This window comes from Stenella coeruleoalba (genome assembly GCF_951394435.1).
Source record: "Stenella coeruleoalba genome assembly, chromosome: 9".
Taxonomy (NCBI): domain Eukaryota; kingdom Metazoa; phylum Chordata; class Mammalia; order Artiodactyla; family Delphinidae; genus Stenella; species Stenella coeruleoalba.
This window is the reverse complement of record NC_137155.1, coordinates 87,531,100-87,540,484: the sequence shown is the minus strand read 5'-3', so window position 1 is coordinate 87,540,484 and position 9,385 is coordinate 87,531,100. Positions and strand designations below refer to the sequence as shown.

Here is a 9,385-nt window from a genome sequence, read left to right as displayed (position 1 = left end):
ATGGTCACTGTGAGCTTCGGCCCCGCGCCCCAGCTCTTACCTCACCAGCCATGGGGCTGACCTTTATTGGAGGTTTGCTTGTTGCTTTGCCACGGATGTAGGACGTCCTCTCTCTACTGCTCCGTTGGCTAACCAAGGTTTGTGCCGTTCCCGTTTCTTTGGGCTCATGTCAAGGAGGCCATGGTGTCTTTTTTACCTTGAGAGTTGGCAGCTTTTGTTAGGACAAGTGCAAGGTCTGAGGCATCTGCCCCTCTCCATCTGGGTGATTGTGGTTCCTCCCATTCTTTCAACTTCACTTCCCTAAGTTTGAACAAAGCCGGCCTCCAGCGCCCTCTGCTGGTGAGTGGCCAGAGGACAGGAGCAAGTCGGCCAGGTGCCGGCCTGGAACCTAGGGTTCACACCATCCGCGTGTGTCCACAGCCCGGCCCTTTGCTCCCTGGCTGGGGTGGGACCTTGAAGAGGCAGATGCCCTCACGGGGTGGAGAGGAACAAGAAAATGACTCCGTTCTCCCACTTGCATTTCCACCTGAGGCGGTGGGATTTCAGGCCTGGACCTCGGGCTCTGACACTTGACAGGGGCAGTTTGTCACCAAGCTGCTCAGAATAGTTGTTGCGGAGGCTCCAGCCCAGATCCGGGGTGCAGGTCTGCTGTGGGAGTGCTCCCAGTTACCTACTTTTGGAAAATCATGAAGAGATTGGTACTAAAGCTTTGGCTCCGATCTGCTGGGAGTTGGGAGGAAAGCAGGGAGGTGTTTATGTGGCTCAATTATGAGATAACACCAGAGACTTAGTGATAAGTAGTCACTTACACATTGTTACCCATTTCCACCTGGTAATCCTCCTTCAGATGAACAAACTCAAGACTTTTCCATTTATAATTTTTCCCATCTTCTGCATTGAATGAGCAACCTTATTGATCTCTCCCAGTGATTCTGTAGGACATTTAAAAAGTGGTCATGTGTTTCATTTGAGTGAGAGAATTCATTGTTTAGCTTTTCCTCTCTCCATCTCGAAGTTTCTGTCTTACTGCCCATTCTCTCCTCTCAATACGGTCTCCACAGTTTGCTGAAATGTCTTTAAGGTTTGTAGAAAACACTTGAAGAGCGGTCTCTTCTCTCATTTCCTTTATGCTCTGGGTTGGATACCTGTCTCCCTCTTGTTTTGAGCTTGGCTCACAGCTGATGTGACTGAGGCTCCACCAGGAGGGATTGAGGTGGGGCTTCCACATCACTTTGAAGCTGCCTAAAAACACAAAACCAAAACACCATTAACCTCTGACCTTTTGAAATTAGCAAGTACGATTTGTGCAGCGGGCCACCCTGTCCCCTCCTGGCCTATCTCTCTCTGACCTCCACCCCATCCTGAGTGCTTGTCAGCATGCATTCATCCTGGTGTTCCTCCCTGTCCCACTTCCTCACCCCTCCAAGATGAGCTCTCATCCTCCAATAACGCATGTCAAAACTTAAATTCAGGGCTTCCCTGGTGGCGCAGTGGTTTGAGAGTCTGCCTGCCGATGCAGGGGACGCAGGTTCGTGCCCTGGTCCGGGAAGATCCCACATGCCGCGGAGCGGCTGGGCCCGTGAGCCATGGCCGCTGAGCCTGCGCGTCCGGAGCCTGTGCTCCACAACGGGAGAGGCCACAACAGTGAGAGGCCCGCGTACTGCAAAAAAAACAAAAACAAAAACTTAAATTCAGGGACTCCCCTGGTGGCTCAGTGGTTAAGAATCTGCCTGCCAATGCCAGGGACACTGGTTCGAGCCCTTGTCTTGACCTCTAGGAAGATCGCACATGCCGCGGAGCAACTAAGCCTGCGCGCCACAACTACTGAAGCCCGCGCACCTACAGCCCATGCTCCGCGACAGGAGAAGCCACCACAATGAGAAGCCCGCGCACCACAATGAAGAGTAGCCCCGGCTTGCCACAACTAGAGAAAGCCCACGTGCAGCAATGAAGAGCCAACACAGCCAAAAAAAAAAAAAAAATTCACATCTTCACAATACCTGCTTGACATCTACCCGAGAATGCCAGCAAGACTCCTCCACTAGCTTGGGCAAGGGCAACTAGATGAAAACTATCAAGCCAGTCCAGCCTCAGGCCCCCAAGCCTGCGCAGGTGTAGCCTGGCTCTGGGCTGGGCTGCACGAGAACAGTGAGGTGCGTTCCCCTCGTCCTTGGGACCTGTGTGCGCTTGCCTGCTTCTGCTCCAAGACCTCAGACTCCCTGAACTCAGCATTCAAAATGCTTCAGGAGCTGATTCCCACCCATTCAAATCCCACAGCTGGGGTTTCTCATCCCTATTTGGCCTTTCACACAGTTTTTTATGTTTTTTATGCAGATGGGTTTCCTGCTCCTCAGACCCCATTTTTCGGTTGGCTATGGGAGAAGGTTTTTGAGAAAAAGGTGGAGGGAGTGGTTCTCATGATGGCAAGTGTTCTCTGTTCCTTTATTAAAACAAAATGATGCATCTCCACCCATCAGACTTGGATTTGTCCTGGCTCACAGACCGTGGGAGCGGAGGACCCTAGAGGTCAGTGATTTTGGAACCTTTAGGGAATCAGAGGAGAAGCAAGTCCTGCCTGGAAGGGTTGGCCTCCTGAAGAGGCTGGAGGCGGAGCCCAGGTTCAGCCCGCAGCTAAATTACCCCAATGCACAGCAGGTTGGTTTTGTGACTTGAAATCACTGATTTACTCCTTAAGCCTTGATTGATTTAAACTTTGCTGGACCAGCCTACTTCCCTAGGATTGAAGATTAGTATGGGGTGAAAATGCTTTGCAGAAACCAAAGGCACACACAGTTGGAAGTGAGAACTCCTGGCTCTGGATTCTCCAAACTCTGGATCACACTCCCCTATCCTGCACCTGTAGCGTATGGAGAGTAATTATTCTATTATTAGCTGATTTGTTGTAAGTCACATTTCAAATGGCTGTCTTGATAATTTTGCATTTTGGGGGGTAGATGGTTGGTTCTGATCATCCTTTTGCCTCAAAATGTGGTAGAAGTTTCACCATCTGCACTTGTCCTTGTGTTTTTAGTGATGTGTGCCACCTGGGTTTTTTTTTTGTCTGTCTTTTAAGCTACTTCAACCTGTGTGATTCTAAGTTAAACTAGATGCTAACTCCACGTGTAAACTGCAGTGCTCAGCATCAGGCTGAAAGCAAAGCAGTGAGGACATCTGGGCAGCCTCGTGGAGCAGCCCTGTTCACAGAACACCTCTGGCCAATTTGAAATGTAAACAGAATCTTTAATTTCCCTTCCTGCAGCCGGGGGTGGGGGGCTCACCTTGCACCCCCCTTGCCTGGGAGTGCACGCCTCCAGCAGGGAGCACTGCGCCTCTGCCCTTCCCCAGCAGAGCTTTCAAAAATGCAGATCCCCTCCCCCTAATTTCTGGTGGGGGGCGAGGGCTGGGAATTGACACTTTAACAGAGTCTATCCAGCAAGCCTCAAATGGAGCCACGTTTGGGGACTGTTAAAGAAAAAATATTGTTGAAAATTATTTATGACACTTGTTAAAGACAAGTAAGGCAAACTTTATTCGAGGGGGCTACTCAGTAGGGTTTTGCAGTGGGGGCGAAGTTGTGCTCAACTCCCAATACAAAGAAAAGTGGCAGGGTGTGGGGGGGGGTCGGTGGATGGATGATTATTAACAGGAAACATAGGAGTAAGAGGGGATTCTGGCTAAATTGACCTAACAGGATTCTTCCTGAGGGCGGCCGGGTGATTAGACACCACCTGGAAGATGGTGGCGGGTGATGATCAGATGCGGGGGATGGGTGGACTTTGGTTAGATCAACTTAGCAGTATTCTTGCTAAAAATGGACAATTTGGAGATGCACACGGACGTCCAAAAGGCAGGGCCTAGCTGAGAAGAGTTCAGAGAGGAGCCCGACCTGGATGTGGTCAAGGAGAGACTGTCAGGACCCGGGACAGCGGGGCCGGCGTCTCCCATCAGCTGGGGAGTCAGGGCTCTACAGCCGAGGGCGCAGACAACGCGATCTGCCGACAGGGGGCGCGCCAGGGCCTCCGCGCCCGCGGGCGGCCGGAAGCCGGAAGTGCGGGGATGCGGCCGAGCCGGGGGAAGGGTCACGGTGCGCGCGGGGTCGGGTCACGGTGCGCGCGGGGTCGGAGCCCGGCCGGCCGGGCTCCGAGTTCCCTACTACCGCCCAGAATCAGACTCCCGGACCCGCCCCGGAAGCCAAGAAGGGGGCGCGGGCCCGGAGGCAGGAAGCCCTGCTGGAGGAGCGCCGGGGACGCGGGCGGTGCTGTTGCCGGTGAGGCTCCGCGTGGTTGCCGCGCGTCCCACCTCGCCCTCCTACAGGTCGGCACCGGTCTGGTCGCGCCAGGACGGCGCGGGGTCCCCGAGGGCTGCGGCGGCTGAGAATCGGGAGCTCTGGGCTGGGCACGCGCCCGCGGGGCCGCGCCGGGGCGTCCCAGGCCCTCATCCACCCCCAGCCGGCGGAGTCTGGAGGACCCGGGTGCGTGTCCCGGCCGGCCATTTCAAACTTTTTTGTGACTTTGTGCATACTGCTCAGTCTCAGTTCCTTATCTGTTAAATACGCTTCAGCATATCTACCTCACGGTCAAATCAGTGTATGCACCGACCGCCGCGCTGTTTGTGCCGGGCGGTTAGCGGTGCTCGTTAGATGTGGGAATGAGTATTAGCACCGCTTGAATTTAGGCAGAAGGCGCCCGCAGCTGCCTTCAGGGTTAACTGCTAAGTGGAGGGTGGAGCCCTGCACCCTTTGAGACACAGGGTCGGGGCTGAGCTTTAGGAGGAGGGGCTGAGGTGGAAGGAATCCAGTGCGGGTGGGGAGAGGCCCGGTAAGGTGAGACACTCCCCGCAGCCCGGCGCCCCAGCTTCTGGATTCCTGACCCTACTGCTGGCTGAAATCTGACGGGTCAGAAGTATCTTTGGTGTAAGGGAGTGGGTGTTGGCCGGTGAAACCTCATTGTGAATCGAAATGGCCTCGGAATTTCTTATAACCGCTCCCAGAAGAGGGAATGAGAAGTCTGTGGTTGGGAGAAACAGGGGAGAGATCTTGGAGAGGTGTCTTAAGGGTAGGGTAGTCTGGACACCCTGGGGACCGTGAGCCTCTGCGGTGGAGAGGAGCAGGGGCACCTCCCTCCCTCTTTCCTCCGGGGAGGGTGTTCATGCCACTCCTCCCGTGTGGAATGGCTCAGTGCAGAGGCTCCTGGAGGCGTTGGGCCTGGCTGCCGGTGGGGTCCCTGGGCCCTGCGTGGAGGGCTGCTTCTCCCTGAGCCCCTCGCCTGCCCCTTCATGCCCTGTGAACGGCACATCTGCGTCTCCTGGGCCCTGCCCTGACCAGTAATTTCGGCTGATGCCTGGGAGTATTCTCGCTGATTAGAATTCACTGGTCTTTGTTTTTCTTTGTAGGAATTAAAGCTGGACTCCCATTCAGGACAAACAGACCTATAATTCCTGGTGTGATGAGAGAGTGGGATTTGCTGTCCTGAAGTCATTAAGCTTGGGCCCTGGTTCCTCTTCATGAGAGACTAGGGAGATGGAAGACTTAAAATCTGAGAATAAAAAAAGGGTGCTTCCCGCATGGATGACAGCCCAGGTGGCTGAAAAGAGGACGGTGCAGGTGAAGACCCCCAAGAGGAGAACAGCCACGGTGCCAGTGGCTGCAGCAAGGTGGGGCAGATTCTGGTCCTCCTGGGGAATTAGGACAGGGGGAGGGATTTGGGACATCACAGTTGCCGGGGCCCACTCTTCCCGTGTTGGCAGAACGGTGAGGTGGGGTGTTTCAGTCCACAGACCTCTCATCAGCTCTCGGGGGGTGCACAGGAAGTGAGCTGTGCCCTCCCAGACTGGCACCGGCTTCTGCCTCTCTTGGTGAATCTCCACCGCCAGACCCTCACTTGTCAGCTCCTGGATAGCGGCTCCCCCTCTCGGGTCACACACACCAGCCAAGCTCTCAGACGCCAGTTGTCCAAATTGCCAGTCTCTTCTCTTGCCACAGAAATTGTGACCATCCACTGGGCAAGATGAGTGACGAGGTGGTCCCGACTCCTTGCGAGTAGATCTTCAGGGACAGGTGGACAAGCTGCAGGTTACTGTGCCGGCCTGAGATCAGAGGCCATGGGGTGGGTTAGTTGAATGGTGGTAGTGGCGGGGGTTTCTGGGCTGCCACGGAGGGGATGTCCCTGCCCTCTCCCCTCGTGGTCCCAGGCGCTCACTGTCCCTCTCTGCCCTTCCCTTTCTAAGTTTTCTTCATTGGCCAGCCGCGATTTCTGGTCTGTGCCGCCCTCCTTTACTGTGTTCATGCACTGCGGTGGGAGGGGGGTGGGTTGTGTCTTGGCTTGTTCGATCTGCTCGCATCCACCGTGTGTGTGAGTTTGACTCTCAGAAGCCGGCCATCGTGCCCTGTTTCCAGATCCTCAGGGGAGCTGGTGGAGGCTGGGAAGCCCCACACTGTTGCCCCGAGAACCCCCTGTGCCAGTCACTGGTTACAAGGATGCAGAAGCCACGTTGGTGCCCTGGGGAAGCTGCTGCTCTCACCCCTGGTGGGCAGGCCCTGAGATGCAGCTCTTGCTCTCATTCTCTCCTCCTGGTGATTCCGTGCCATCTCTAGCTTTGTGCTTTTCTTTCAGACTTCCTGCCGTGAGGACTGTGTACTGCATGAATGAAGCTGAAATCGTAGACGTTGCTCTGGGGATCCTGATTGAGGTAAAGTCAGCTGTGTCTTTTCTTATGACCAGAAACTCTTGGTGGGCAGAAACTAGACCAGGGCCTGGTTCATGCTAATAAAACAGGAGCCCTGCCTGCTGGGGTGGCCAGGAGCCCACTCATCCGCAGCCCGCTCCCTGGTTGGTGGGCACCCACTTGGGGCTGGAGACCTGGGAGGGCGCAGCTGTGCGAGGGAGGGCAGCCCTCTCTGTTTGGGTGACTTTGTGCTGGTGGCGTGTGGACGGGACAGAAGTCGTTAACTGCTCATGTTCTCTGGAGGGTCTCAGTCAGGCGAGGTGACTTCTGAGCGCCGTACGGAGCACCACGCCGCTGAGTGTCTTGGCTTCCGGAAGCGAATGATAACTGTCCCACTTTAGAGTTGTACTTGATAGTTGGTAGTACTTGATAGTACTTGATAGTTGCTCAGGGACTTTTATATATTCCTATCGCATTTATTCCTTGCAATAACCTGCTGATAGATATTATTATTAGTTACAATAAGTGATTTGGTGCCAGTAAGGGAGAGGCTAAGACCCGCACTCGGGGTTCGTCTCCTGTGCTCCTTGCATTCTGTCACCCCGCCTTTCCACGTACATTTATTCTAGTTTTCTTTCCTGTGGCGCTATTCCTCAGGCCCCTGCCGCTGCTCTCCCAAGCTGGTCTCTACTTCTGCACCATCTGGGAAGGGGTGGCGGGGAGGGGAGGGGTCGGGTGAAGGGAGGGAGGGGCCATCTGTGATTTGGGGGCAGGGCCTGACTCGTCCGGTGCTGGCTTCACAGTTGCTTCTGGGCATGTTCTGCATCACCGACAGATAAACCAGCACGTTAGGGAAGTAAACCCCCGTCTGTTTTGCCTGCCATTGCTTCTACTCGGCAGGGCCGAAAACAGGAAAAGCCGTTGGAACAGCTGCCTCTGGCAGGCGCTGATAAGCCAGAGCAGTCCCCGGCCAGCTCAGCGCCGCCGTCCCCGAGTCCCCGCGGGAGCAGAAGCGAGGACAGCGAGGACGAGGACTGTGGGGAAGACGGCCCTCCTCCGGGGCCTGCGGGTTCTGACTCGGCCTGCGGCAGAGAACTCGAGGAGGACCAGGACGCGCTAAAATACGTCAGAGAGATATTTTTCAGCTAAGGGACAAACTTCCAGGACTTTCTGCCCAGAGTGGCTGAAGGAAGCGGGGTTTCCCTCTTGGCCTGGGCGCTGCCCTCAGACTGTCACGGCTTCTGCTCCCAGCTTTGCGCCTCTCTGGGCTGCACAGATTCACCTTGGGAAGTGAGGAATCAGAATGAGCTCCCGTTAGAGATCCTCCCTGCACTGTGCTCTCTCCTTGCTCAGAGGGTCTGGGATCCCCACAGTCTGTTGTGTTCAGTTACCTGGTTCCAGGGAGATGAGGTTGTGGTGGTCAATTTACTGGAACCAAAGAGTCAACTTAATAATGTTTAAAGAAAAACAAGTATGGCTGCTAAGTACACTGGAATTCCTACTGTTTGGCCTCCCTAAGGAGGAAGGCTATTTTAAAAATAGCCTTCATCACGAGGCATTCGATCAGTCTGTGAGCCCCTGCTCGTCCAGCCCTGAACCAGACATCCTGCCACAGTGCTGGGCTCCGTCCAGGAACCTGAGGCTCAGCGTACAGATTGGGAAGCCTCCTGACCAATCAGGCCTCCTCCCCCCGAGCTGCCACCTTTCTTCCACTTGGTGGCCTCGGCCTTGGTCCCTGGACAGTCGGAAAGCAAGAGTGGGACAGGAACCCAAAGGAGACACCAAGGACAAGACATCACACTAGAGTCCGTGTTTCTGCTTCTGTATTCAGTGTGGCTTTTGACAGGCATAGGATGAGGCAATCACGTGCTGTACAGATTTTCAATATATAGGTGCTGAAAAATACACAAAGTTCCCCAGTGCGTGAGTTGTGCTTGTATCCTTTCTGGGCCCGGGGTGAGAGGTGAGGGATGCAGCATTCACGTGGATGTGGAACCGTTCAGTCCTGTTCACCTTCCTCTCCTGACCAGGGACCCGGTGTCTTCGGCTCCTGAACTCCCAGGTCACGTGCTGGGAGGGATCTGCCCGCTGACTCCTTGCTCTGTCGGGCTTCAGGGAGCCTTCAGGGAGCCTTCAGGGAGCCGGGAGCCTTTTCAGGGGAACCGTCAAAGCCACCAAGGCTGCTCTTTGTGCCCATGTGTTCTGTCTTCGGTGAATCCCTCAGGTTATTCCTGGGCCTTTGGGAGCGTTGTCAGAGGTGAGGGGCTCATCGCGTTCTACCCGCCTTGGATGGAGATGGGGAGCCTGCCAGGCAGGGCCCCCAGGGACCCTGAGGTGTTTCTTCATAAACCCTCACTGGGTTCCAGTCTGGCGTTTGGCAACTTGTACTGGAAATCTGGCCCCATGACAGGAAGCCTTATCTCCCCATTGTTCTGAGGATAAAGTAAGAATGGCTTGCTCAGATCAGTTAGTTAAAGCAGGAATTCTTGTGACAATGAGCTGTGTGGTTTTAGGGTGACCTTGGGAACCTTAAAAGTCCCAAAGGACGCACAACCCTACACTAAGTGGCCGAGGGAGCCCTGGCCGCCCTTGCTGCCTGTCCTTGACGTCGGGTGCCCTACTCCCTCCGCGGTGGGTCCCGTCTGCTAGTCTTGAGATCAGCATTAGCTATGAAGCAGGATGGCCGAGAAGACACAGCAGCCCGTGAATCCTCTGGCACCTT

The 9,385-nt window shown here is 55.1% G+C and overlaps 1 protein-coding gene across 3 annotated transcripts; it reads left to right on the top strand.

The window, feature by feature from the left end:
* Window positions 1-4,021: 4,021 nt before the first annotated feature.
* On the top strand, window positions 4,022-9,360 carry CYREN (cell cycle regulator of NHEJ). 3 transcript variants are annotated; one of them, XM_079932157.1, is made up of 4 exons: window positions 4,022-4,267; window positions 5,392-5,652; window positions 6,612-6,687; window positions 7,564-9,360. In XM_079932157.1, exons 2-4 carry the CDS (start codon window positions 5,519-5,521, stop codon window positions 7,810-7,812), a joined length of 459 nt encoding a protein of 152 aa, XP_079788283.1. In that variant the 5' UTR covers window positions 4,022-4,267; window positions 5,392-5,518; the 3' UTR covers window positions 7,813-9,360. The 3 variants fall into 3 exon arrangements, with proteins under 3 accessions (XP_079788283.1, XP_079788282.1, XP_079788281.1); XM_079932156.1 differs by having other exon boundaries at window positions 4,022-4,314; XM_079932155.1 differs by having other exon boundaries at window positions 4,022-4,471.
* The last annotated feature ends 25 nt before the right edge of the window (window positions 9,361-9,385 follow it).

Coding starts and splice junctions, on each gene's coding strand:
- CYREN (XM_079932157.1), top strand. CDS start 5,519: ATGGAAGACTTAAAATCTGAGAATAAAAAAAGGGTGCTTCCCGCATGG. Junction 5,653..6,611: donor GTGCCAGTGGCTGCAGCAAG/GTGGGGCAGATT, acceptor CTTTTCTTTCAG/ACTTCCTGCCGTGAGGACTG. Junction 6,688..7,563: donor CTCTGGGGATCCTGATTGAG/GTAAAGTCAGCT, acceptor TCTACTCGGCAG/GGCCGAAAACAGGAAAAGCC.